The sequence below is a fragment of the Lagopus leucura genome, unplaced genomic scaffold (assembly GCF_019238085.1).
Source record: "Lagopus leucura isolate 7727_CA_CO unplaced genomic scaffold, USGS_WTPT01 Super-Scaffold_100024, whole genome shotgun sequence".
NCBI classification, from domain to species: Eukaryota; Metazoa; Chordata; class Aves; order Galliformes; family Phasianidae; genus Lagopus; species Lagopus leucura.
Window position 1 is genome coordinate 8,625,397 of NW_024962276.1, and position 27,472 is coordinate 8,652,868.

Genomic DNA, 27,472 nt, shown 5'->3' on the forward strand with positions numbered 1-27,472 from the left:
ATTTAGATCTTTGAAGTTTTTTAGCAAGTCTTTATGAAATTGGTCACCTTGGAAATGTGGAACATGCACCACTGCAACTCTTTGCTGAAGTGGAAGTTGAATTGTTTTACAGAAAGTCACTGAAACTTTGGCACAGAAAAGGAAGTAGTAATCTCACCCAGCTTAGAGCTGACTATAATTCCATTCTTCTAGTGTCTGTAAACTTAATTGCCCACCTTGTTTTTATTAAGAATTTTGGTTTTAGGCCAAAGGAAAAGGAACAACAACAAGAAAACCGCTGTGTTTTAAGTCACGTCAGGAAAATCTCTCTTCCCACTTCTGACTCCTCCCCCAAACAGGAGAAGGTCAGGATTTCCTTTTGGTTTTGTACCTGCCTTCTAGGACCCGTTCTCCTGAAGGTGTGGTTTTGTGACCCTGGTGCTGCGTGTAATTCAAGCAAACACTTATGAATATGTACTGAGTAGAGGTAAAAGGGATGGTTGAAAAATGTTCCTTTCTTTTTTCTTGTTTCTTTCTCCTTTTTGAATGGCACGATTTGCCTCCTGGTAGCAATGCCGTTACAGCAGAACAATTCGGTTGCCCTTGGAAGGTCAAACTTTATTTATTTATTCCTGATCCTGCTCAGTAATTGTGGAGCTGATGTTGGTGGCACGTGTGCCTGGCCGTGCGAGGAGCTTCCACATGGAGCGTGAATGACTGCCTGAATCTAAAGCCATGTGTGGCAGCCCTGAGCAGAGGCTGCGGTGCCAGGATCCAGCAGAACAAATGTGGGGCCACCATGGTGGGAGAGAGGCTAATGTAAACCTGTGTGGTGACAAAAGAAACCAGTGAAAATGGGATTCAGTCTGAAACAAAGCTGGAGTGGAGGTGCACTTCAGTCTTCAGCAGCAAGTATTTGGGTGCAGGTTTCTTTAAATTTCAGTGTTCTTTGGCCTCCATGAGGGCTGAGGCCAGCTGCCCTCGTTAGTAGAGTGCTGGCAGCTGTGATGTGAATTTCTCTTCTTGTGTGCAGTTTCTTTGTGTGGGGCAAATGGTTACTGGTGGCTGAAGGTTCCACATCTCCTCTGTGGCTGCTCAGCGTCTTTTGCTTTGGGACTCTTCAATCTGAGGTAAGTGCACTGAACTTTTAACTTTGCCTTATTACTGTGGGTGATGCTCCTAGCTTGCCCTGAATTGTGCCTGGAAGCTCTTTAAAATGAGAAGTGGTGCTATGAAGATGAGTGCCATGGTGTGAGAGGTTTCTCATTCACTTTGCTCACAGCTTGGTGGTCTCCTGGTTGTTACTGCTTCTGTAAAACAGTGCCAAGCTGCCAGAAGGAACCTTTTCTTCTGTCCTCTGCCATCACCAGCTTCAGTCTTGCATCTTTGGAAGGGTTGGCTGTTATCCTTTGCCACGTGGAGGTCTAAGAAACGTAGAATGCCAAAGAGGGCAGTGGCTTGCAGTGTGCCATGAGCCGGTTTCTATGCAGAGCTGATGCTAACAAAATTGGAATGTTTTTCTGCTTTAGTCTTTGTTCGGAGCAGTCGTTAGAAGCCGCTCCCTGGGTGGGGGCTCTCCAGATGGAGCCCTTCTGGGGTGGGCTGTTGGTTGCTGCCTGATGTCCTCAGCTGTGTGTGCCCGTGGTGTGGAGCAGTTTGTGCCTGGTGGTGCAGCTGTGCTTCGGGGGTGGGGGTGGAGGAGAAGCACCGCAGCCCTCGTGCCGCTCCTCTGAAACGCGGGCAGATTACCTGGAGAAACCCGGTGTGGGTGAGTTGATGTGTCCGGTGAGGACTGCTGCCGGGGTCCGGGTGGGCTGTGGGCTGCAGCCCTCCATCTGCCGGGCTGTGGCAGATAACAGGGAGCGGGAGCTGAAGAACTCGGTGCAATTAGGAGAGGGCGCGATTAAGAGCAGAGTTGTGTTTTTTGATACCGTGCTATTGATGGATGCGTTCGCTGGGCTGGGATTGAAACTCCAATCGCCGTGACCTGAGAGTAACTGCTATTTTAATTAAAAGGCTCTGAGAAAAAGCCTGGGGTGAGCTATTTATTATTTATCAAGTGTTTGCCTTCCCGCCGTTAGCCAAAGGTCAGCGGCTTTGCGGGGGGGTTCGCTGGGGGCCGCCGCCTGCGGGGCGTCCGTGTCCGCCAGGGGGGGACCGCGCAGCGCCGCCGGACGGAGCGGGGCCGGAGCTCGTGTTGGTGCTGCGGGTTTGTTCCCGTGGTTCTGCCCCGCGCTGTGGCCGAAGGGCTGACGGCGTGCGAAATGGCCGTGATGGAATTGCCGGCTGTGCCTTCGTGCCGGGGTCGGCACGCGAGGAAAGGAGCGCAAGCTTTCCCCCAGCAGTCGGCTTCCCGTAGGAGCGATCTGAGCACGAGGCACAGATGAAGGGCAAGGGCAGGCGGAGCCCCGCGCCGCTCCACGCGGTACAAAACCCGCCGCTGTGACCTCGTCGCTGCCCCGTGCCTTTGTGGGGCACCGCGCGTCCACGTTGTGCCGCGTGCGGGGCAGAGCTGGCCGCTGGTGGCGGAGCGCTCGCTAATGAGCGGAGCTTCTGCCATCTCGCAATCCTACACCCCATTACAGAGCAGTGTGTGACCTTTCCTGAGCTGGAGTGCTGACCTCTTTCCTCCTGAAAGATGAGCGGTGAGTGTGCAGCAGTTCCCCTTTCTGATTGCAGAGCTCTTTTAAAGTGACAGTAAATGCCAAAGTATTGGTTATGGGGCTCCTCGAGGCATCGAAAATGAGAGACAGTTGAAAGCAAGAGGGAGAGGACGGAGCCCTCTGTACCTCTCTGGTAGTCAGGCCGAAGGTCTCCCAAGGTCAGTTCCTAAAGCTGAGGGTGTCTCCTGGCAGTGTGAGGAAGCACAGGTCCCAGCCTGTGGTATGGAGTTCTCCCTCAGATCTTTGTGCTTCCCTCGTAGCATCTGTGCTTGCCCATGCAGTGGGCTTGTTGCAGCAGTGCCAGCAGTGAGCCCAGCTGAGCTGTGCTGTGGGGAGGCCCCATTGCTGCTGTGTGCTCCTCGAGTCGGGGCTCTGCTCTGCAGAACTGCTGAGATGGGCACTGGTGGAGCAGTGACCTCTTGTATGTCCTGCGCTGATGCTCTGCAGAGAAATTGCTGGGGAGAAATGAAGTGGTGTGGGTGCTTGGTGCCTCCCCCCCCACAGTGCCCTGGCTGACAGATGAGCACTTCAGCTGCTCCCCAGTGTTCTGCAGTCAGCACATCCCTGGTTATGCGCTGTCAGATTGTCCCCACGACACGTTGGGGGTAAGGGAGCAAAGGGTGTAACAGGGCCAAGCCTGGTGCCGGGAGCTGCCAGAGCAATTTGCAGCTGTGCCAGGGGACTGGAACCTGAGCGTGCCAGTGCCAGGCTTCGTGAGGGCAGGTAGCAAGGCTGTTAATGTTCTGGAAATGCAGCTCTAGTTAAGCTGTTAGAGACTTGTTTAGTTCCAGTTGTGACAGTTTGAGCTGAAACCCTTCCAGGTGAAGGCAGCCTTGTTGTGGCATGGGATCTGACTGGTCTGAATGGACAGAGGCTCTCGGTGTCCACTTCTCCCAGCTCTGTGTGCACACACATTTGGCCCCATCCCTGCATGTTGGAGCAGGGCTGGGGTGGAGCTGATCATCTGCTGCCCGTTGCTTGCTGGGGATGTGGGGTCCGTGGGGTCCCACTGGGGCTGTCCTTGCTGCTGTCTCAGTGCTGCTGCCTGTGTGCACACCGCGAGCTCATTCTGATGTGCGCTAATGCTATTATCCTCCAGAAATTGAAATCAAGTCTGAACCTATAATGTTTCACTGGGAGGGAATTGGGGTTATATATTCCTGTGTACAGCAGCATTCTATTTCAGTCATAGCATTTAATTATGATTGGTGTGTTAGTGCCCACCAGAGCATAACAAATTGTCATTATGTTATTCTGCTGAGTCTAATTTAATTGGCAAGTTGTCACAAAAGCAATTATCCATCATTTATTTTGTTGCCATAACCACATCTTGGAGAGCACCTGCTGTCTGAAGTGGAAAGGCTCTGCAGTCTCCTGGTCCTGGATTTCTTCCACTTGTCTGACACAAAGGCACCGTTTCCTCCTCTTGTTTAAAAACACATTCCCTGTTTCCTGCAGTGGTCCCATGTGCAGGGCTGGAGCTGTGAGGGGGCTGGGGCCTGGCTGAGCCCCTGTTGTCCTGTGATGGTCCTGGGGCTCTGCTCCCTCCGGGACGCTGCTGCCTGATGCAGTGTGGTGCTTGCAGGGCAGCTCTCAATAAGCAACTTCCAGATACCTTATCTGGGCTCCCATAGAGATAGCAGGCTGGCCAGTGGAAATTAGTGGGTTCTTCTAATCTAGTGGGCAGAGTAATAATAAGATTTCCCAAGACTAACCCAAAATTGCAGATTTTCTCCTTCCTGAGACAGCGTGGGACTCTTAGCTGTGTGGGTTTGGGAGAGGGCATCCAAAATTGCACAAGGCCAATGCAGGCGTGAGAGGATTTGGAGCCTAAGACATGGCAATGAATGAGTAAATAGACAGGATCTGTTTTGATGTCTGTATTTCTCCCAGTTCCTCCTCTCTCCACCCTGCCTGTAGTCTCTTCCCCTCCCGCGGTTCTAATTAGCTGCTAATGAGGAGAGGTGACTTTGTAGTTAAGGCACAGGTAGAGCGCTGAGTTCCTGGTCTGCTGCGGCCACTGAGCCCTTTGTTTTTCCCTGCCTCGATTTCCCCATCTATAAACCAAGGCACAATTCACTGGAGACGGATGTAGTAAAGCTAAGCGGACTGGCATTTGCAAAGCAATTTGCTTTGAAGGTCGGGCTGTCAGCCCGCGCGGTGGGCAGCTGGGGCCTGGGGTCGCTGGAGGAGGCGGAACGGATCTGAGCAGTGAGCGGGTGCCGCTGCTGCGGGAGGGAAACGGGCTGAGAACTTCATCGAACCCTGCACGACTTCACAAGCCAGCAGCCGCCTCGCTGCCTCCTCGTCCATCCCTGTCCCCGCGGCCCCCCGCACTGCCGGCGGTGGCACCAGGGGGTGCTGCGTGCTCACGGCAGGGCTGCAGCCGTCGCTCGGGGATGGCAGCAAGGTGACTTTGTTACCTGTTCGGCCGGGCGTTGCTGTTGTTTTTTTTCCCATTTCTCCCTGGGATGATGAAGGCGTTATCGGGACGAAGTTTCCCACGGCAGTGCCGGATGCTCGCTCTGCCCCTCGCCGATGGGATATTTGAGCTTCTGTGGTCTGGGGGGGGAGGAGGGGAACTCCTCCCTGTGCTGTGGAACGGGCTCTGGGGTGGGCTGGTGGCACCCAGAGCCTTGCTGCCATCCCTTGGCACCCAGGGGGACCCCAGTAGTGCCCCTGAGCAGCACATATGGAGCGCATCCAGGGGGTGGCTGTGATGCCTCTTACACCACGGCCAGCATTTGCTGATGAGATGTGAGATGCCCTGAGCAAAGCCCACGGTGTCTGCTTGGCTCTCTGTGCTGTGCTGGTCTGAGGGCACGGGGCTGCTCGGCACAGCGCGGCGGCAGGCGGTGCATCGCGGCTGGGTTTATCACATGAAGATAACGGTGGTGTTTGCAGTCGTACAGGGGAAAAGATAAGGGGAAGAGCTGGAGAGAACCTGGCTGGGCAGCAGAGATAAATTTACTGTGCTGCAGGAAATTGAAATGTGAAACAGAAATCTCAAAGGGGTGAAATGGTTAGAAAGGTGCAGAGGTTGAGGCTGGAGCACGCCCAGGGAGGGTCATGGTTAACCCCTCAGCTCCCACACTCTGAGCTGCCTCCCGGGACACCCCTCCACAGCTGCTGGTGGGGCCCAACAAAAGAGCAGCTTTGAAACATGGATGTACTGCTTGTACTGCTGCAATTTCTTGGTGTCGTGAGGTTGCCCGTGGCCCCTCTGCAGACAGCTCTGGTTTTCTCATCAAAGGAGCCCTGAAGTCACAGTCAGGAGCAGCTCCAAGTGGCGTCACAGTGAGCAGCAGTGTCTTAATGTCACCTCACCCCCTGCACGCCGGCTCTGTCTCACTGACATGAGTGGTGAAATCCTCCTGAACATCAGCAGCCCCTGGAGTGAGTCCTGTGTCTTTGAAATGCCCTTCAGAACCTGGCTGCCAAAATGAAGTATCTTAGAGTGGTTTTCTTCTTTGTTCGGTGCTGAAACGGTGTTGGCACTCTGTGGGTGCTGATGGCTGCACCAAATGTTTGGGGTTACAAACCTCTGTGCATGGAAACAAATGGGGATTTGTGAAGAGGACTGTGGTGAGAGCAGAGCTGAGGATTTAAAGGCTGGGAGCTGAGGTGCTGCGCTCACAGCTGAGAAGCCTGGAATTATCTGGAGGGAGTAATGAAACCGTGAGCGAGAGGGAAGAGCGAGCTGTGGTTTGTGGTGCTGAGAAGTAAATCAGCTGTGGGGCTGAGCAGGGTGCAGGAGCACACGCTGATGCAAGCCCTTCCCACTGCCCTGCCGTGAGCAATCTGCACGCCGTGAGATTGCCTTGTCCCTTCCAATGATTGTTAATGCTGCTTTTTCCCCGAGCCATCAGAAGCACTTTCCCCTCATCCCGGTGGTTCTTGCCCATTTTGCTCATTCTGACCCCGGCACCCAGGGCAGTCGCATCCCATCGCGCTGCGTCTCAGTTGTTTGTGCCCCTACTTTGTGCTCAGCCCCTGTAGATGGCAGAGGGGGGTGTTTTTTGGAAGGGGGAGAACCTTATATTTTTCTATTTTATGTAGGTATGGAAATGATAGTAAACTTCAGTGAGAGTCCACCCTGGTCGCAGAGCTCCAAGTGCCAATTCAGCAAAAGGCTTTAATGGTGCGGTTAAATGTAAGCCTGCTCTTACGTCTGTAGCTGTTAGTGAAGTGGTTTGGCACGTGCAGCAGTGTGCTCTGAGCTGGGGCTGTGCAGGGGCTCTGTTTTTCCTTGGGCAGAAGAATTAAGCTCGGGTTGGTATCACCTATTAATAAGGCGGGGAGTATCCAGGCAGTACTTGTGCAGTGCAACGGAGCTCATCATTTTTCTATATATGAGCAATTAAGCTGCACCAGGAGGCCTATGTCTTTATATCATCACCTAATGACTGTGCAAAAGTATTCAGGGGAAGGAGAGGAAAAAAAATCGCATCCATATTTAATTGGCAAAGTTATCACCTTCACTTCAGAGCCCCAATTTGCGGCGCTCTTGGCCTGTTTCCAAGTCAGATCTATTTCCCCAGACTGGGAAGTGAGTCCAACGTCCTTATATTGTACTTTGCAACAAAATGCCATTTCAAAGATCAGGGACGCTCTCGCTGCTGCTGTAAGTAACAGAAAGTCTCTGTTCTTTGCAGCCAACAGGGGTACCTTTGAGCTGATGGGCTGCTTTCATTTTTGTAAGGAAATCATGGGTGTTATTCTTATTACCCAGCCCCAGCTTGCCTGTCAGGTTGCATTTCTCATTGCACTAAAACAAAAAGCCATCTGGAGCGCCTCTCACTGCTGTTGGGGTTGCTGGGCTGCAGCACCTCTGCTCCATTGCTCCCAAAGTCTCTTCCTGCTTAACTCTCCAGCCCATAGCTTCCATCTACGTACCGCACGCTCCCAATTCCCCTCTGCCCTGTTCAGCTCTCAATGTCTCTGTGCCCAGTCCTGCTTTTGCTGGGCAGTGAGGAGCAGCACAGGCTGCTGCCCTCCATTCGGCATCGGAGCCATCTGCTGCCATTTCAGGTGACTCTGTTCAGACAGCTCATTTACACACTTGGTGGTGTTCTGTGACCCCTGTCCTTCTGTGGTTCCACTGCAGCTGTCTGTCTGGGTGCAGCCCTGCTCTGCTCATTGCAGGGCTTCTCCTTCTCCGCCTGTATTGTGCAAGACGGGGAAAGGAGAAGAGTGAGAAGGAGGAATATCGACACCTTCCATCTGCTAAAGCCTGGTAACTGGCCTTTGACACTTCTGTGCCACTTCATCTTCACAAAGCCCCAGCTCTCTGAAGATTAATTGATGTAGGCCACTCAACCCATTTTCAAATCTCTTTCAGTTACCATTTAAAACCTTCTGATTTATTTTTTTTGATAAAGTCACCGAGGCTTTTTATGGATTCTCAAACGATTGTCCAGCTTGACAAATTGGATTCTTAAAGCCGATCCTTTAAAGAAAAGGATGTGGTTTGACAAGACAAGAAGCAGCTCATCTTGGAGACGGGGGGATAAACACACAAAGGAAGTCCCCGCTCCACAACAGCCATTGTGCTGTGATCTGCCTGAGATGGGGGGGCCTGGGGGGCTCGGATGGACGCATGGATGGGAGCAGCAGGTGTTGGCTGTGTCCCAGCCCTGTGTCCCAGCAGTGCTGCTCCTGAGGGTGATGGCGGATGGGTTTTATTGCTGATGCGCCTGTTGTGCTGTGCTGCCCCAGAGTGACCAGCTTGGGGCTGCGGAACAGCAGTGATTTTTGCTCTGTGCCAGCAAGGGTGACCCTGTGGCATCTGTTCCCAGACCTGCTGCCCACCCCTCGTTGGTGCTTGCAAATGCCCAGGGATGAAACCTGTCTGTGGAAATGTTGCTGAGGCTGCTGTATTGCTGAGAGCTGGGAACTGTCATTAAGGATATTAATGTGGTTTCTTAACGAGTGCTTTGCTGCTCTTCTGCTGTGGGTTGAGCTTGGCACGGCCTGGAGGCAGCTGGGCTGGGAGCGAGGGGGTCTCCCAGCGAGGGCTCTCCTGGTTCTGGGGACACCCAGCTATTGATAAACCCACCTGGGGACTTCAGTGGGTGCTGGGGTCCCCACTCCATAGTGCCACAGCTGGGAGCTGGAGCACTGAGCCCTCCCAGGCCAGACGAGATGTGATCAGCATCTGTTTAAGTAATATTTTAATTGCTGGCTTCTGCTTTCCATTTCTTAACTGACTGCCTTCACTTTGGAAATCTCACCCCAGCAGCTGCTCTGAGTAACGCACTGTAACTCCTACCTGCTCTCTGTGCTGTGTGACTCCAGGTGATACTTTACATCTTATTATGATTATTTATTATGATGTCCGGCTTAGTTCTGTAGCAGAGGGAAATCATTAACCTCTCCTGCAGTAAAGAGAGCTTTCTATGTTGTTTTCAAAGCCATTAAAGCTTTGAAAACTCCTCTGATTTTTTTTTTTTTTTAAGCTAAAAAACCTACAGAGCTGCAGAATAAAATGCTGACACAGGTCGGCTGCTGTAGAAGGAGCACAGACCCTCCTGCTGTGTCCTATTGAATCGCAGCCGGAGCTCAGGATCAGGGAAGGAGCGATGTGCTTGTTGTAGAGCACGGCTCGGGCTCTGGGGACCTGGTTGGGGGATGCTGAGCCCTGGCTCTGCGCTGAGTTTTCCTGCTGCCATGGTGCTGTGGGTGCTTGGAGATGGGCTCACATGGGGCATGCCTGGCTGGGAGCCCCATTTACCATCACCTTCACTCCTTTGTTAGTGTCAGATTGGGCCGTGGGGAACCAACGTGTTGTGGTTGTGGCACCAGCCCAGGTCCTGCTCCTCTGCACCCAGATCTCTGTGGTGGGCTGTTTCCTGTAGCCGCAGGATGCCCAAATGCTGTGGCTGGTGGCAGTGAAGCCCGTGTAGATGTCCCTGCTTTTAGAAGTGCATTGCACTGACCATATGGCTGGGGAATTGCACGGCTGCATTGGTGATGGGATGATAATGAGTGCTAACTCTATCCGGCCTGTCTGTACCCCGCAAAGGCAAGAAAGCACTGTTCATTAAGCTCTCGTTAAAGTGTCACCGTAAGGAGAAAAAGCATCTCTATACAAAAATGGCTGCCATTCCTTCCCCATCACTTCCCTTGGGCAAACAAACCCCCTCCAGCATTGGTGGCCGCTGCCTGTGTCTCTCTGGGTCACCGAGGCAGCACATGGGAGCTGAGTGAGCCCTCGGGTGCTGCAGGTGTGTGCTGTGTGGTTTGTGCAGCAGCAGGAGGGAGTGGGAGCTGCAGGAGGAAAGTAGGGCAGCAGCACGGTGTGTCGGTGCAGCGGGATGGCTGGGCAGCAGCCGTGCAGCTGTGGCACTTTGTCAGTGTCAGGCGGTGACAAACGACACCGGAGAAAGTCACAGGGCTGCGGTGCTTCTGCAGCTGTGACACCTCTGGAAACAAGGCAGGTATTGGTGCTGCGCCTCAGGTCTGGAGTCGGCCTTAATTAATCACGGGAACAAGGTCTGTCCTTGCTGCTGCTGCTCTCCTTCCTTGGTGGGGATGAGGAGTGCGGTGCAGGCAGTGCTGGGTGGGGAGCATGGTTGTCTTTGTGTCAGGGCAGTCGGGGGGAAGCTGGTTATTGCTGTAGTGGTACTTATGGTTGTACCAATTCAGTGCTCTGAAATGCAAACAGGAGCAGTGTGTTCATAACCCAACCTCACGGGGGGAAGGAAACCCTCACCACTGTTACGGGGAGAAACCACTTCTCCACCTCCCCTTATCTGGTTGTTCTGCGAAGGCTTTGCTCAATTTTGTGTAATTAAAAAGCTTGAAAGCAGCTTGTTTCCTATATGGAGGAGAAGCACAGCATATGGTACTGGCAGAGCTGTTCCCACATACGAATGTTTTTATATTTACTAAAATGAAGTCAAGGTGTGACACTTGAAACTGTGGCTGTTGTGGTGAGGGCCCAGCAGTGCCAGGGCCATGTGCTCAAAGCACGCTGCAGCTCCATTCCCTAACCAGAGCCAGGCTGTGCCTCTCTGTGCCTTCTTAATCTCACTCAATTCACTGCTTACTCCATATGACTGAAACAGAACAGAAGTAGGACGTGGTGTGCTCTGCGAAGCTGCAGTGGTGGAAATAATTTCAGTGACGGTGTTATTAATGAACGTTAGAAGCAGGGAATGGCCACCAGGCTCACGTACCTGGTGCTCACACAGGCTGTGTCCATCTGCTGCCTGCACCCTCACTGCTATCACCTGCCTGAGAGCTCGGTGCCGCTTTAGAGAACTGTGGAATTGTTCAGGTTGGAAAAGACTTCCAAGGTCCCCAACCCATCCCTCAGTGCCGCATCCCCACAGATCTGGAACGCCTCCGGGGATGGGACCCCTTCATTCCAATTCCAATTGGGTAATTCCAATCCCTGACTGCTCTTTCCTGTTCTCCACTTACCCCTTCCTGGCATGGCCTCACGCTGTGCCCCTGGCCATGCAGATCCCCACCCCTGGGGCACTGCTGCAGTGTGTGGGCACACAGTGCTGGTCTGAGGGAAATGCAAATCCAGGGCAATCACCTGGAGCAGCAGCAAAGCGAGAGGTGATGAAACCCAATCAGTTAATAACACTTCATGGCAGCAAAAGATTTGCAGATGATCTTTGTTTGTTTGTTTTTCCTGTCCTTGTCTTAACTATTCCTCTGGAGTTCTCCAGGAAGAAATCTCGTGCCCATGAGCCCAAAGGTTTCCAGGCCCCCGATGCCAGCTGGGTCTTGGCATGATGGTGATGGGTCAGTGGTTGGACTCACTGATCTCAGTGGTCGTCGTCTTTAACGACTGTAGGACGCTGGGCACTGCGGTGCTGCACGTGGCAGTGAGGGACGGTGGCAGGTTCCTGAGCTGGCATGGAAATGATATAATTGCACTTTGCAAGCAGTAACTGCATAATTTTAGTTGCTCAGCGTGTTGCTTGTTAAGACATCTTTCCCCTTTCTGCACTAATTTGCATTGCACGGCAGGGTTCGTCGTGTGGAGCCAACATTGCTGCTGGGTGCAGGTCCTTGGCCGGGCTCGGGGGTCAGCTCAGATCCTGCGTGCGCCCTTGGGAGGTGCGTGGCACTGAGGGGGCTTCTGCCACACGCCCCTGAAAGCCGGAGCCCTGCGTTGTTGGGCTGTGGATAGCTGTCCCTGGGGGGGGGGGCAGCTGCAGCCCCGGCCCCGCGGTGCTCAGCAGGCTGTGCCGGCCGCTCGGCGGGCGCTGAGCTGCAGCCAGAACTGATCTCACTTAAGGCTTTGCAAAGCCGCGGATAATGCACTGCGAGAGTGAACAACTGGGATGAAAAATAATTGCACTCCTATTTTTCTCCAGCTTTTCTTATCAATGACTTTATCACCTCTGGTTTTATTTTACACCTTATTTAGACTTTACTGTAATCCCAGCTATTTCACCATTGACACCTCCTTAATACCTTGTCTAACACCTCTGACACCTCTGGCTAATGCCCAGGCCCTTCTGCAGCACCGAGCAGCTCCAGAAGCAACAGAAAAGAGCTGAAATGGAGAGAGAAAAATTATTTACTGCTCCCTCTCTGTGAATAATGGGCTGTGAGGAGGGAGGGCGGGGGGTGAGCCCCCCCAGCCACTGAACTCACCCCACATCGGTCTGTAAGGGGCACTCGGGGCTGCTGGGAGATGTGCAGCAAGTGTTAGGCAGAGAGAAGAGGCAAGGATTTATTGTTGGAGAGAAGCTGCAAACGGTAAAGGCTTGGTGAGTTGAAGCAAATGAATTCCCCTCACTTAGGCACCCTGTGCTGAGCCCAGCTCTATGCACAGCCCTTGGCCTCGCGCTCCCTGCAGGAGCCAGCCCTTGTGCGCTGCCAGTTGTCCACGTGCCACCTCCCGCTGCCCACGTCCCATCGCCCAGAGGTAACAGCGCTGTGGGTTTTGGTTTTTCTCCCCCCTAATCTTTGAACCTAAAGGCTATTGCTACATTACCTAGATTTAACTACTCATTACACAAACTGTATCTCTAAAGTGAGGGATATGGCAGCTTTATTATAAGTTTATTTCATGCTAATTCAAGCAAATAAATTTGCTCCAGCTGTGGAGCAAAGGAGATTAATAACCTCGAAGATCACTCTGCTGCTTTGATGAGTTTCTTGAACAGAGTAGAGTACATTGAGGAAGAGCAACTAGATTAGTCCAAAAACCCCTTTAATTATTAGTGACACTGTGCAAACTGCTTCATACGAGTGGAATACCAACTACTTAACTCCTGACCTTATTATTCAAATAAACACTTCTCATTATAGCAACATGACTTGCTCGTCAACACCTCCCATCAGCTGCCTGGCGTTGGGTCTGAATGTCCCCTGCTGTGTCAGCAGGGAGCATACGGCCCTCGTTAGGAGCACAATGGCCTTAAGGGTGCCGGCGCTCGGGGGGGCGATGGGTGCAGGCAGTGCTGTGTGCTGGATGGAGGGCTGCGCTTCGCTGGGATGGGCTGAGCGTTCCTGTTCTTACCCTGCCTTCCTTGGAGGTGGTCTGGCAGTGCGTCACCCTTAGCTGCAGTCCTCCACCCCAGTGCATGGAGCGGTGCCTCCGGCCGCGTGGAGCAGACCCTGAGTGCGATGGGCGCCGCTCTGCTGCTCTGGGACCCGGCCCTGCCATAAGGCAGCCCTTCTGTTCTATGTAGAGCAAGCAGAAATGATGTGTTAAATACAGCCCGGGCTGCAGCTCTGAATCAAATCAATTCTTTTTTGATTCCCTGAGCTTTTGAATGTTCAGCCCTGCTGAAGAATTGTTAGCAGAAGAATGGGGCTGAAGGAGCAATCCTTGCGTATCGCTATTGACTCAATTATTTTGCCTCTTGATTTTCTATGAAGCGGCCGCAATGCCATGCCGATATGCTGATTGCTAATGGCTCAGCATTGTTAGTGCTGGCTCCCAGCGGAATGCCTTCATCTCTGCGCTCCCCAAGGGCAGCATCTGGGACCGCGTTTTATTGTGAGTGATGCAAACTGCGGCACACAGAGGGATGTGTGGAGGGGCAGAGATGGGCGCTGTGCTGCTGACCTTCCTCTGCTCGAGATTCCTGGTGCTGCTGTGCACAGGTCGATGTGGCAGAAGGAGGAGAGGGTGCACTTGCAGTGTCACCATCGTCACTACTGGCAGTGCTGGAGTCCGAGAGCCCCTGCATTACTGGGACCAAGCCGGGGGTCCAAGTTAGTGGGGCTGCAGGGGACAGAACAGGGCAGCCACAGCCCCATCCGGATTTGCTCTTTTGTGACAAAAAAGTGTTTCCCACCTATAGAAGGTGCTGAGATAATGGAAACAAGTGCTTTGGATCTCTGGATAAAAAGCGCAGAGGAGGAACAAAACACTGCCTGGCTTTGATGATGCAAAGCCCTGTGCAAGTCCTGTGTGTTTCTATTAGTGGCTCAAACGCACCCCAGGCAAAAGACAAAAAGACAGAGACAGATATGTGCTTTCTCGTGCCTGCTATTCTTGCTGGTGTTTACATTGTGTATCAGGAGCCTATGCGTTTGGGAGGAGGATTGGAATGGGACTGGGACCCATGGAACAGTGTCAGGCCTTGAGCACTGCCCCCTGTGCATGGGGACACCTGAGGAGGGAGCCAGGAGCTCCGGGGGAAGAGCAGCTTTCTATTTCAGCAACACTCGAAAACACCTTGGGTGCATCGCTGTCAGGAGAGGGAAGAAAAAGCCCAAAATCAATATGAAATGATGATTTCAATTGGAGCCATTTTCAAAGCTGTCAGGAGCTGCGAGTGAAGTGCAGTAACTGGAAAGGAAAAACACTTATTCAGACTCCTTTTGGAAAACAGAGCCCTCCCCATGCTGCTCCTGAGCAGAGCAGTTCTCCAGTCCCATCCGGTGCTGCTCTGCTCCCAAGGATGGGGCTGTGGGAGCTGGGGCAGCTGTGGCACCGCTGCACAGCAGATCTGGGGGGGATCTGAGCCACCCTTTGTGTGATGCCTCAAGTGCTGACTCTGTAATGCCATCTCCCCACACCTGGCTTAGGGCAGGGGGTTGCTTGGTTAATGCACGTCTCCATCTTCATTGCCTTTTTAACTCGTTTTTAATCAGTAATTATTATTGAACAGGAGCGACACGCAGGCTTCTCTCACCCGCTCCCCAGGCGAGTGCCAGCCAATATGTCACAGCAATTAGTGCCTGGTGGCAATGGGACACGGGATGGCCACTGCCACCCTCCCACTCTGGCTCGTGGATGTTGGATCCTCCATTTACCAGCTCAGGTCCAACCCCAGCACACTTGCAATTAACTGCTCATGTCTTATGGTATGTAATGCGGCTGAATGTGGGATGCTGGGGGGATCTGGGGCTTTGTCCATGGACGCACAGTCACAGCCCTCCTGGGGCACTGCTGTCGTGTGCCCAGATGCCCTGCGGAACAAATGGGCTTTAAAACTGCCCCATTGTGTTATTCCTTATTAATAACGGGGCGGCCCTTGTAAATAGCCATGAAGGGAAGTGCTTAAGCTCATAATTAGTAAGTGCTGGATTGGCTTCTGCTGCTGAGCCGCAGCCTGCAGGGAGCGGCGGTGGCGGGGATCCCAAATCCAGGATCCCATCTCCAGGGGGTTCCAGCTCCAGGGTCTCAACTCGAGGATCCCATCTTTGGAGAGTCCCAGCTCCAGGTCCCTGTGGCCGGGCAGTGGAGGATGGGGGCACTGAGAGCTCAGAGCACGACTGACTTACAGACCCTGCACTGAGGCTCAGCCATAAACGCTTTATGCCAGGAGTAGAGGGACGCAAATCATGTTTATGTCCCTTGTTCTCTTTATCGGGACACTGATTTGACAGAGAAGGGAAATTTCCGCTTATTTTACAACTCTGGTTTTAGCTGCAAATTGATTTCAATAGCTGGGAGGCGAACACAAAATCTTATTTTGTCGGTGTAGAAATGTACATTTTGACACAGACCCTGTTGTGTAGAAGGAGTGGAGCTCTGGGCATCACCCCCCCCCACCCACCCTGCACTCATTGTTCAGAGATGTTTGCTGAACGATGGTGATGTGGCTGCTCTCCCTGTCCTGCCCCCACCCCACACACTGCAGCCTCCTCCCCCCCCTTCGCTCCCAGCCCAGATCCGAGCGCTCCCTGCCCCCTCTGCCAGCCCCAAACGACAGGGACAAGGAGATCTGTTCAAAACAGTTTATTGTATTTTTTTGTCAGACAAACACATTGATTTCTGGACCACAGTAGAGGATGGAAACCTTTCACAAACTTATTTATTTGAAAATACAAATATAAAATTATACTTTCCACATCTGTGATGTGAGAGACCCCCATCCACATAGTATTTTACAACAGGGCTTCAGAAAGCCATACACAGAGACCTGAAAGATGCTTGATATATATAGATACATATATATATGTATATATATAAAAAAAAAGTCACTACCAAAGTTCTCATCAGTTCATACTAAAGTATAAAAGGAAGGGCTAGGCTCGCCACTGTGCCATAGTGTATTTAGGTACATTTATGACCACCTGAAACGCTTCGACTCGCACTCTAGCACTGATGGAGTTCGGACCTCGCACGACAGAACGACGCAGCTTTGCTCCCCACTGCAGTGACGCACAGACCGGCGGCGCTCGGCGCGTCCCGCTGGGCCCCGCAGCGCTGCCTGCAGCCGCCCGGCTCGGCGGAGCTGCACCGCGGCGCACCTTTACTCTCTCAAACTACTTATTTTTTTTATTATTATTTTTTTTTGGTAATTTTATTACAGTATTAAAGTATTGCTTAGCTTACAGAATCTCCTCACGTAGTGTTCACACACAGAAATGGGTTCGACTTCGATTCTGTACGTATGAAACTCTACAGTGTACGTGCAGACCCCGGGCCCGCGGTGTGTCTTCGATGCATCCCGTCTTACACTGATCGACCCTCAGTTTTCTGTCGGAACTATTTTGCTTAAAAAACAAACCAAAACAAACACTAAAAAAAAAACAACAAACAGAATTCAAAAAATTCCACCCGAGAGACATTTCCATAGCGTAAAAGACAGCTACGAGTTAGTGTTCTGTTTGTTTTTGTAAACAGTTTCGTATGCAATATCATACGTAACCATGGCTGGCCTTCAGAGAAATGGAGGAAACGCTATTGCTTTATTCGGGGTTAGGCTGCGCTGAGCGGCAGAGCGGAACGCGGCGGTGGTGCAGCACGAGCCCTCATTCGCACCCACGATGGAAACAGCGTCGGAGGATTCGGAGCAGGGAGGGGGAAAAGAAACGCGAACACCTTTCAGGTCATACCAACAGCTACCCAATGGTTGACTACTCTAGCGAGATGTGTGACATTCACCAGCTGAATGAATGCTGCTGTACAATGGGAAAAGAAAATACAGCAAGAGAGCCATGCTACCTTAAAGTCCAAGCTACAAATTCAACTTAGAATGAACACCGATGAGTGTAAGAAACGAAAAAAGGGACAGATCAGGCTTCGCTGTAAGTGAGCCCATCGCAAACGACTTCTTCTGTTTTAGTGGGGAGAGGAACTGAACTGCTGGGGTTCTGCAGCTCCTGCTGCGCTCAGCCCCGGCCCACGGCTGCTCTGTGGGAGCTGGGAGCAGGCGGCCGCCAGGCGCTGCGCTGCACTGGAAGCGAGGCGTGCTGAGCCGCTGTGCCAGCAAGGGCACAGAACCCCCGGGTGAGGGAACGAGGGAACAAAGCCCCTTGGGAATGGACTCCGAGGTGAGCGGGGACTAACGGAGCCTCAGCATGGGGAGCCACATCGAGACGTACCGGGTTCCAAGACATTTGTGCTATGGGCCACTGGGACTTCTCAAAAGGTATATAAACATCTAAAACATATTCACACAGATTAGCAATTTCTTCTGAGCATTCTTAAAAAAATATGTTTTTTTTTCTCTTAGTAAAATCGTTTTAATATACCGTGCCTCCCTCTTTTAAAAAATAAATTAAAAAAATCCAGTTTTGCATATCTAGCGTTAGCATTTAAGGTAGTATGGCACATCCCCTCTCAAAGGGTGGGGATCTACAAAATGCCGTAAGAGTTTGCCAGCATTTTTAACATCGTGAGACCTTTGGTTAGTTGAAACCGCATCAGATCAGCAAAGGAAAAGAACAACAACAACAGAAAGAAAAATAATAGAAGAGGAAAGGAAGGAAAAGAAAGCAAACGAGGAAAACCTTCCCAAAATTATTAGCAAGTTTTTTTTTTTTTTTTCTTAAATAAGAGAAAGTTCTATCCTTACTGGTCCTAAATCTGAATAACTACATCTAAATTTTTAACCTTAATTACGATACACCTACCAATATGTACTAGAAGAGGAAGAGAGGAGGGGAAGATTCACTACACTAGCATCAGGACAGCACTCTTACAAGATAGCCATTTTATACACTATTAACATACAACAATGATCAACAAAGAATATTCTATGAGGTGACAGGGAATGGAGAGGAAAACCAACCGGTAGTACAGTACATCATCAACATTGACAAAATAGCCATAAAAAATCCCCTGACTGTACACTGAACCTCAGGGAATTTGGTTTGTTGCTTTTTTTTTTTTTTCATTTTTTTTTTTTAAAGAATGGTTTCATTTATGTATCACTTGATCAAGTCTCAGTATTTAAAAAGCGTCCAGCATCTTGCTTAAACCTGGTTGTTCGGAAATAAGAAAGAAAACCAACCGAAAACATTACACAAAAAAGCATGATTCTGTTCTCAAAAATAAGGAAAAACCCAAGGTTTTCTCCTTCTGGTTCGCAGTACGGTGCCTCACTTCCATTGCAGATGCCTTCTCTACCTTGTCTACTGAACGGCTACGTTATTCTACTCGTTAGTAAAATTTACAAAAATAGGAGTGCAGCAGCTCTTTTAACAAATGTCGCATTCAGTGTCTTATACTGGCTGTACCTAAAGTACCAAATTTATAAACGTAACAATTTAAAAAAATATTAATAAAACTCGTCAATATTACGTTAAAAAAAGAAGAAATATATCCACACTACAGTATGTTCTTAATGCCACCTACCGTGTTGTACTTCTAGTTGCTGTTGCAGGCCTATTTACCAATATTAAAAAAATTAAATTAAAAAATATCCTTCATAAGTTTCCTCCCCCAACAGAGGACCATATATATAACAGCCAAATATTAAACATGTGCAAATAGGAAACTGTCAGTTTTTCCCCTACCAGTCACAGTGCAATGATGTTTTATACTTTTCTTTTTTTTTTTTCTTTTTTTTTTTTTTAAATTCTGTTTACAACTACAATAAATTAAAATCTTCCGTTGCTTCTAGGGTGAAACTTGTAGCACTGAGGTATTCCCAAAAAAAAAAACAAAAAAAAAAAAACCAGACAAACCAAAGTCGCTTTCCTAATTTGTTAATAACACAGAAAGTGATGGATAACAAAGGTACCCATGCGAGCTCTGCGCCGCTCCGCCTGCGCTGGGAGCAGCAACGCGGAGCAGCTGTGTGCTTCGAACCTTAAATGCGATAAATAGGAAAACCGGAGCTTCTTTTTCAGTCTTGGGAAAAGCAGTTTTTAAATTAAAAAGACAACGAGGCCGTCACGGGGAAGCTGCGCACGTATGAGCAACAGGCAGAGCGCGGGGCGCAGCGCCAACCTCGAGGCCACACCTGCGCCGTGTCTTCTGTTTTAATAGAGAAACTGCCTTAGACTGACTCCATCACAAAAATAGTTTGTATTTCTCTTTCTGAATAGTTTATATGTACGTAATGGAATCGTATTTACAGTGTTTGGTTGTGTTTCTTTTTTTTTTTTTTTTTTTTGTTTGTTTTTTTTTCAGAATTCACGATTTCAAAAAACCTTATATCACCTCTTTCAACAAAAAAAAAGCACTTATAGAAAAAGGACGCCCAAAAGTCTGTCGTCCCTGCCTTATTGCCGAAAATAGAACCGGGTGAACGAAGACGGCACAAACAAAAGGAGGGGGGACGACCCGCGTGCTCCGCAGCCCCACGTCCTGCAATGACAGCAACTACAGAGACCGGGGGACACGGGGTGGGGGAGGGAAACAAAAGAAAACCTTAATATAAACAGCTAGGCTATGGTTAGGCTCCTACGAGATACACAAAGAATTAGGTCTACGTGGCTACGAGACTATGTCAAAACGCTACCAAAAAATGTGGGTCGAGTAGGTTTAAAAAGGGGGGGAAACCCTTTGAGAAAATAAAACGAACAAGAAATGGATTTTATATACATACTTTTAAAAGCTGTTGTTTTTATAGTACAGCAGATTCATGAGATGATGAGAGAGATTTTTTTAAACAGCCCAAGTCCGTCGAGTGCCACCTCCAGTTCGTTTGCTGTTGGTGAAGATGTAGTGCTGAAGTCTGACGATGTCACCTCACCGTGGGACCGCTCAGAAACTTCGCCCCGTTTTGCCCGGACATCCAGAGAGACTCTGCGAGGAGAGGAGCACACAGGACAGGGGAAGGGTCAGCTGGGGCTGTGCAAGTAGACCGCGCTTCAGGGACGTGAGGTGGCCAGCTTTTCCCCAAGGGGACAACGTCCTCCTGGGCGCTCTGCCGCACTCCGGGGCTACGTTCTAAGGGGAGGCGCAACGCCTGGCGCTGCGGCTGCTGCCCGCATTGAACGCTGTGTGCAGCCAGCAGGGCGATGAGCAGCGGGGGCTGCAGGCGGCCCTGGGCCACCCCGACTGCCCCAAGCGCCGCACGGCGTGAGGGATGCGCGCCCCGGGATCTTCAGACCTGGTGGCCCTGGAAGAGTTAATAGCAAGGCTCATTTCCTCCTCCCGAAATCTATTTTCATTAGTAACGAGCAACAGTAAAAGCACTCTCTGTTTTTAAGTCATTAATGGCTTGAGTTTTAATACTGGCCGGTAAATGATGGTTATAGTTTGATGTGCTGTGGTAAGTGTAAAATGATTACAATATATTAATCTGATGAGCACTGCCCTCACTGCAGCGTTATTAGTTTGAATTACGATGTTCTGCTCAAACCTCCCACGTGCTCAGGCTGGCGGCCCACAGAACACGATGGATCTGACAAATCAGCCCGAGAACACACAGGATACGTGCAGCCACTAACGGGGATTGAAGCAGGAGCGCATGGGCACCTCTTTCCTTTCCCACAACATAGCGCGTGGTGGACCGAATCCGTCCATCAAAGACTTTCAGATAATCTTGTATATATAGGGAGATGAAGAATAAATAGCAAACCCCTTTTTTTTTGCCAGTAGTTACCTATACGTTTATCTTTACACAGCTTAAAGCCCCTGCATGTGTTCCACAGGTCCCATCCCCAGCCTGCCTCCAGCCCTGATTGCACACTGAGATAGGGCAGCGCTGGGCTAAAGGCTAAGGAAGAAATGAAAGATGTCACATCGCATCTGTCTGCCTGGATCACGAGCTCTAACGGTGAATCCATGCACTCAGTGCGTACACCTTTCTGTTTCCATTGACTGACTTTCCTAATCTACGCTGCTCTCAGTGTAAGAATATTTGTTTGCTAAGATGGATATGCCAAAGGCCAAAAAATAACGAAAAAATTAAACATTTAATTAACTTGAGCTTAGTTCAAAGGGTAGGAAACTGGCAGCGATCCAAGGACGCATTACTTAGGTAATGTCTTTAATTTAATTTGCTTAGCTTTAATTTTTTTAAGATCTTGATAACTGCTCTGTGGTTACTACGTTATCTTCTAGCTGTGATATCTGGTACAGCCCTTGATTAAGCATGATGGTTTCTCTCTAATGAAGCAGTGGAGCTCATCCGTTTTCAGCTGGGTGCATTCGTAGCCAATCTCTACCCCCGACAACGATGCTGGCACTTGGCTGTTCCCCCAAAGGGCTTTGGGGATCACTGTTTATTTCTGCGGGGTTTTGAAGTCTCCAAATTAGTGTGCTAAGTGCACTGGGCCCGAGCTCCCGATCTGCCTTCCAGTTTCCAACCCATGAAATTGATTTAAATAAAATGAATCACAGAAAAGAATGATTAAAGGCCAAGGAAAGACAGAATGGAGATTAACAAAAAATTGTTCTCTTAAAGTAAATATAAGGGAAATGGCAGTTTAGCACGAAGTACAAATGGTATATACTGTAATACCTCCAAGTGAGATGGCAACCAACCATGTGTAACGTTTCAATGGTATCCATTTGTAAAAGCCGTTGCAATCAAAGGTCCCTAAAATTGTACAATTGTTAAGTTCATCAGTGTTCTATACATGGGAACAGATGATTATTAATCTTTGGCAAGAAATTATCAAAGGACTTGAAAGACTGTGTTGTCAGCATGAATATGGAATATGCATTTCCAAAAGCTGTTCTGGTCATTAATGACTCCGTGTGCTGAACTCTACAGGGTCCTTTCCAAGACCTTCTTGTTCCCTCAGATACAAAAACAAACTCTGGGTTTTCCCTTTTTTGTTTCTAAACCAGGTTAGTAAATGGAGTGTGTTAAATAAAGATATAGGTAAAAAGGGCTCCTGAGCCTTTGCAGTTACTGGAGTACACCCAGTATGAAGGGTATCCCCTTAACTAAGAGGCTGCCAATCTGAAAATCCAATCCTAACTGGCCTTTGAAGAAGTCTTAGTGCAGACAGATCACGACTGCATGGCCTTTATCGTGCATCTCACTGCTTGAAAGATTGAGATGTCACCGAGGTTAAACCACCCAAATTTTCCAAAACAAGTAAGTCTTCAGGTGGAAACTGGAAAGGGGGCCTCAGAAGGGGTAAGTCCGAATTGGTGTAGCCTTCTCTCAGCAGAATAATCATACTCTGTGTTCTGTACACAAACTGATCCAAAGAAGCTGCCACGTCCTCTGTGTGGCCACATGCACAGCAGGACCAGAGCGGACTGCAGAGCATGAGGGCTCTTGTGGAGGCAGCGGCTGCTGTGGCTCTTTGGATGCTGGCTGTTCATGCAGTACAAACAGCACCACTGCAGGAACTTTGTCTGCTCTGTGCTCCCGCTCCCCCAGCTCATCCAACGTGGTCAAAGAACAGAACTGTCATTTTAGTTTGGAAAACCTCAGGGGAGTTCTCTGTACTTTGACATGTTTATTTTATGAGAGGAGAAGATTTCTCAGCATTTTATGGAAAAAGGGAAAACAGTGTAGGTTGCTGGTTTTCTGTTTTGGAGACTGACAGCCACTAAAGCGGTTTAACCACATTCATGCTAACACACACAGGTAAAACAGTGCAATCTGAAAAACAGCATGCAGCTTTGTTAAGCAAATTTCCATCGCCCATAATTAGTGAGCCTGCAGAACCATGCAGCATGACAGAAATACGTTTCCAATGACTTGACAACACAACAGCAGTGACTTAGTTGTGACCTGCACGTTTTAAGGACCGTTAGCAACCCCCTAAGCTGCCTCACGGTGCCCCGATGAGGCGGCACCCACCTCCCATGCCCACATCCTCTGCTGCACACCGATGCCGGTAGGGCAGGGGCTGGAAGCTCCAAGCCCCCATGGCTCTGTGCCACTGCTGGGACACGGGCAGGCCTGGTGTCCCGGGAACCCTTCTCCTCCTCTGGGTGGGAGGAGAGGCCAGGCACACTGCCTGCAAGCAGCACACCGGCCTCAACGGGCCGTTCCACTGATGGGAAGCCCATCTAGACAAGCAGAAGCTTGTATCTGTTAAATAGGGCTGTTCAAAACACGCCACATTGGTGCAGCTAAGGCTCAGACAACTGTTTCCAGTCTGCACTGCAACTCCAGCGGCTCTGGGACAGCAGAGTGCAGGGCTGCGGGAAACCTCAGCACCTGCAGCAGTTGTGCCCAGCGCTGGAGGCTACAGGAGCCGTGCACAAAGCAGCCCGTCGTTCCGTCATCGAAAAAGACGCCAAACCCCATCGCGTCCCCTCCCGGCACGCGGTACTCACGGCGATCCCGTGGCTGAAGCCGGAGCCCGGCTGTGGGCTGGCAGCACTTATGTAGTTGCCGACGCCGGAGTCCTGGCTGGCCGTGCCGTACAGGTCTGCGACGGGCCCAGGGCTGTTGGCCCCAGGGAAGCCTCCGGGCCGGGCTGGGTTGGAGCCTGCCGGGGAAGCGGGTGCGCCAAAATTCGGTTGAGCACTGTAGCTATTCAAGACTGGTGTGCAGAGAATAAAGCTGGGTATGAGGCCAGACGCCGGGCATGCACCGTTATCACAAAGCCAAACACCAGAATAAACAGCCTAGGCCCAACTTCTAACACTTAACCAAGGCCATGCGATAGGAGAGCAAGTACTGAATAATAGTCAGCCCGTACTACTACGAAGCTTAGAGCTCCAAAATATATATATGAATATATATAAAAAAAAAAGAACGATCATTCAACACACTACTGCAACCAGAGACTGTAGGTGCTCATTTTTACCAAATTATCACAAAATATAATAGATATTTTTCAACATCTGACTTGATGCTCATGCAGTAGTAACAAGTTCTCTAGGTCTGGGCACGCCGAGACAGCATTCACATCCCATGCAAACTACAAAGGAACTAGTTTGAGACTACACATTGTGGTAATATTGATATTAAAATGTTGACAGCAAGTAACTTCAATCGCATCTAGTAAAATCATTTTGGATCCATTTGATACTTTGGAAAAAAACCTGCCCTTTTAAATTGGTAAGCTGTAGAAACAGCTCAATAGTTAATTTGTTTTTTTAATGGTATGGAATGGAACGGTTTGGGTTTGTTTTTTAGGTATGACCAAGGAGAGTATTGTTTTATTTAATTTGCCTTTCTTTAGATTTGGAGATCGAAGACCTACCTTCATCTCCAAAACCACGTTGGGGGGACATCAACCAAAATTAAACAAATAAATAAAGATTCAAAGCAAAAAAAGAATTCCAGAGGGTGTATGGCAACTCACCTCCTAATGTGGAAGTAAATTTTATTTTTTTCCTCCCTTCACTTTTTTTTTTTTTTTTTTTTGAGACAGAAAAACAATGTAAACAAGAATGATACTGAAGAACAGATTTAGATATTAAAGCATGTTAGATGATCAGGCTTCTGCCATTCCTCACTGTTGTTCTTGGATGTGAAGTTTATGAGTAAGAGGATTTAATGTGAAAGAAAAGTCAGCGGCAGGGAGAGCGGATGGGGATGGCGCTGGAAGCGGGAGAGTCCTGCAACACGACCTGCCAACACGGCCCTGCTGACACAGCACTGCCAACGGAGCACTGCCTACATGCTGCTGCTGACCTGGCACCGCAGCCTGACTGACCACACTCTCGCAGCTCAGCCCTGGACACCAAAACGGCCCTTAAGGATGCCCTGAATGCAGGCTCTGACCAGCCACAACAACCACACGGCCACAGCATCACCACAACCTCCCTGGAGCTGTGCAACGGGCACCGCTGGCAACTCACATCACCTCTGTGCTCAGCCTGCACCACGACTCCCTCAGCCTCCTCCTCCAACTGCAGCTCCCTGCCTACCTCCGCCGTGCACCTGAAGAGCTTACAGACAGCCTGCAGTAAGCCCTGCCACCAGCCTGCAGGTCAACACAGCAGGGTTTATTGGGGACAAACAGCACTGCAGGGCAAGTCCCGCCTGCCCCGCAGGAGCGGCCCACAGCAAGGCTCCCGAGAGGCAAACCGGGCTGCAGGCTGACTGCAAACTGCAGCAGCACACAGCAGTGAGAAACTGGGGCAACGCGCCGTGCTGCTGCGGTTCCATGACCGTCCCCACCGCGCTGACGGCACGCGTTCCTCAACCCAAAGGATTAACCAGTCAAAAACACGGCAACCGTTGGCTCTGCAATGACAGGGAAGTAAATGTTGCAAAGTAAATGGTTTTATGTGGCTGTAAAGTGGTAGCAGGGGAAAGTAAGTAGGTCATCTAAGCCGGCAAGTTAAAAGTAATAAGGCATGAGAGAGTAAACAGATTATTTTGGAATTCACTGGCAAACAAAGTACCTTTTTTATTATTAAAGATTAAATGTCAAGATAGCATTTGGCCTTCTCACTTGTGAAGAAAAATATCCAGCTGAGATGTTCAAAAGCCCTTTATTACTATAAGCCAGTGCTTTTTTCCTCTCCTTTTCTTCCTTCTGGTTGAACAAAATGGATGTGGGTGTTTCAGCCCCGTGCAGCGCTCTGCAGGCAGGCCGTGCTGGCTGGGACATGGGGAACGTTCACAGAATCACAGAATGGCCAGGGTTGGAAGGGACCTCAAGGATCAGGAATCTCCAACCCCCTGCCACATGCAGGGCCACCAACCTCCCCATTTAATACCAGCCCAGGCTGCCCAGGGTCCCATCCAATCTGGCCTTAACGTTCTTTAACACGTCCTTCAGAGATGGAGGGTGCCAAAGCACAGAGCATGAGTACAGCTGCAGACAGCCATGGCATGAGGCACAAGGGGTGAGCAGGGCTCTGCATGGAGGCCACGTGCTGCCCCCAGCCCTGCAGTGTGGCCCTGCACCTTGCACAGCTGCCTTCCTGCAGCGTGTGGCTTGCTGGGAAAAAGTGCAAATCACACCAATAAGAAGACATGGTCCCCAAATCACACAGCTCTCATCTAGAGGTGCACGGAGCATTTCATTAAAAATCAAAGTTGGGGTGCAAGGCCATATTCATCTCTGACGCAGCCCACTGATGGCAATGGCATGTCGGGGCTGGCACGAACATGCCTGTAGAATGCCTCAACATTTAATTTTGAGATACAGTGATCAAATATTACACCATTTCAAAATGGCATTGAGCAGAGGTTGGGCTGGCAGTGGGGCACCCAGCAGCAGCTATGTGACACAAAGGCTGCCCTTGCTTTGCACCACAGCAAGTGGGACTCATGCACTGCAGCCAGCCCCAGTGAGACGCATGGAGTAAGGCTGCTGGGGTGCTGCGAGTCGAATGTCCTACGAATGAACACCTCTGTGGCTTCTGCAGCTGCAGGATGAGGAGCTGAGCTAGCCCCTGAACCAAGTGCGAGTGGGGCAGCGGATCAGACGCGCGCGCACACACACACACACACACACACACACACTGCAGCACCTCTGCATCATTAAGCCACAGTTACGAGTCCATGCACAGATAATAAGATGTACTCAGCCTGTCCCAAAATCTTACTGAAAGCAAGCCAAGCAGCGAGGAGCCAGAAAGAGATGCTCCATCCCCCAAAGCAGCCCAGCCCCAGCCATTTACAGCTCTAAGAAATTCAGGAATACCAGCCTGCATACGTGCGGAAGGAGTTGGCAGCTGTTTATTCAACATCCTTCTGATTGTAGGTATGCAACATAAGAAAAAGGCAATTTTCTATCTCCTGAGCATCAATTTGGTACTACATCCTGATGATCACAGAAGTGGCTGCAGACAAACGTGTGACACAAAAGCACGCCCTCCGCTCCGCTCGCACAGCTCCGTGGGCGCAGGGTGCCCAGGCAGCACTTTGTGCACCGCCTGCTAACAGCTGTTTGCAGAACTTCACAGAAAGGGTTGGAAGCTTTTACAGAGCTGACACTTTGCTCCAGACCCGATAAATGAAAGAGAAAAGCTCTCATAATTACCAGGAGACTAAACAGTCCTGAGAAAGCCGTACTTTAACGATTCACTCAGCCATGGTGAGTTGCTAAATATTTGTCTTCTTACAATAGCTGCACTGAAGCGCACCTAGAGCTGGAGGCAGTTTTATGATCGCTTTGAAACAACTGCAAAGGGACCTTGAATGACTTTCCCAACATGCAGAATGCAGTGCGTTTGGGTAAGAAATGCCTGAAAAGAAATCTGTTGTACACAAACCTGCAAGTAATCTGAGACTGAAATGAAGCAGAAAACAAAACACAAAACTCTCCTGACTCTGGATGCCATTTCAGCCCTCAAAAAAAAAATTAAGACTGTGGGAGATGGACAAAGCTGTCAGCTG

General features: G+C 50.1%; 1 protein-coding gene and 1 long non-coding RNA gene across 15 annotated transcripts in view; one reads left to right on the forward strand and one right to left on the reverse strand.

Annotated features, from left to right (window-relative positions):
- The first annotated feature begins 1,133 nt into the window (after positions 1–1,133).
- LOC122184817 lies at positions 1,134–25,560 on the forward strand. 3 transcript variants are annotated; one of them, XR_006180634.1, is made up of 2 exons: positions 1,134–1,747; positions 19,438–25,560. It is a non-coding gene; the product is annotated as an uncharacterized LOC122184817 (long non-coding RNA). The 3 variants fall into 3 exon arrangements; XR_006180633.1 differs by lacking the exon at positions 1,134–1,747 and adding an exon at positions 2,182–2,624; XR_006180632.1 differs by lacking the exon at positions 1,134–1,747 and adding an exon at positions 16,312–17,449.
- The window catches only part of MSI2 (musashi RNA binding protein 2), a 187,444-nt gene continuing 175,767 nt past the window's right edge, over positions 15,796–27,472 (reverse strand). For 3 of the 12 annotated variants that reach the window (XM_042880066.1, XM_042880063.1, XM_042880061.1), the window contains 3 exons: positions 23,503–23,657; positions 21,719–21,796; positions 19,975–20,055 (listed from right to left, as the gene is read on the reverse strand). In XM_042880066.1, coding sequence (XP_042736000.1) covers positions 21,755–21,796; positions 23,503–23,657 — 197 coding nt within the window. In that variant the 3' untranslated portion in view covers positions 19,975–20,055; positions 21,719–21,754. Of the gene's footprint in view, positions 20,056–21,718; positions 21,797–23,502; positions 23,712–27,472 lie in introns of those variants that run through there. The other 9 variants (XM_042880058.1, XM_042880057.1, XM_042880055.1 and 6 more) reach the window with 5 other exon arrangements.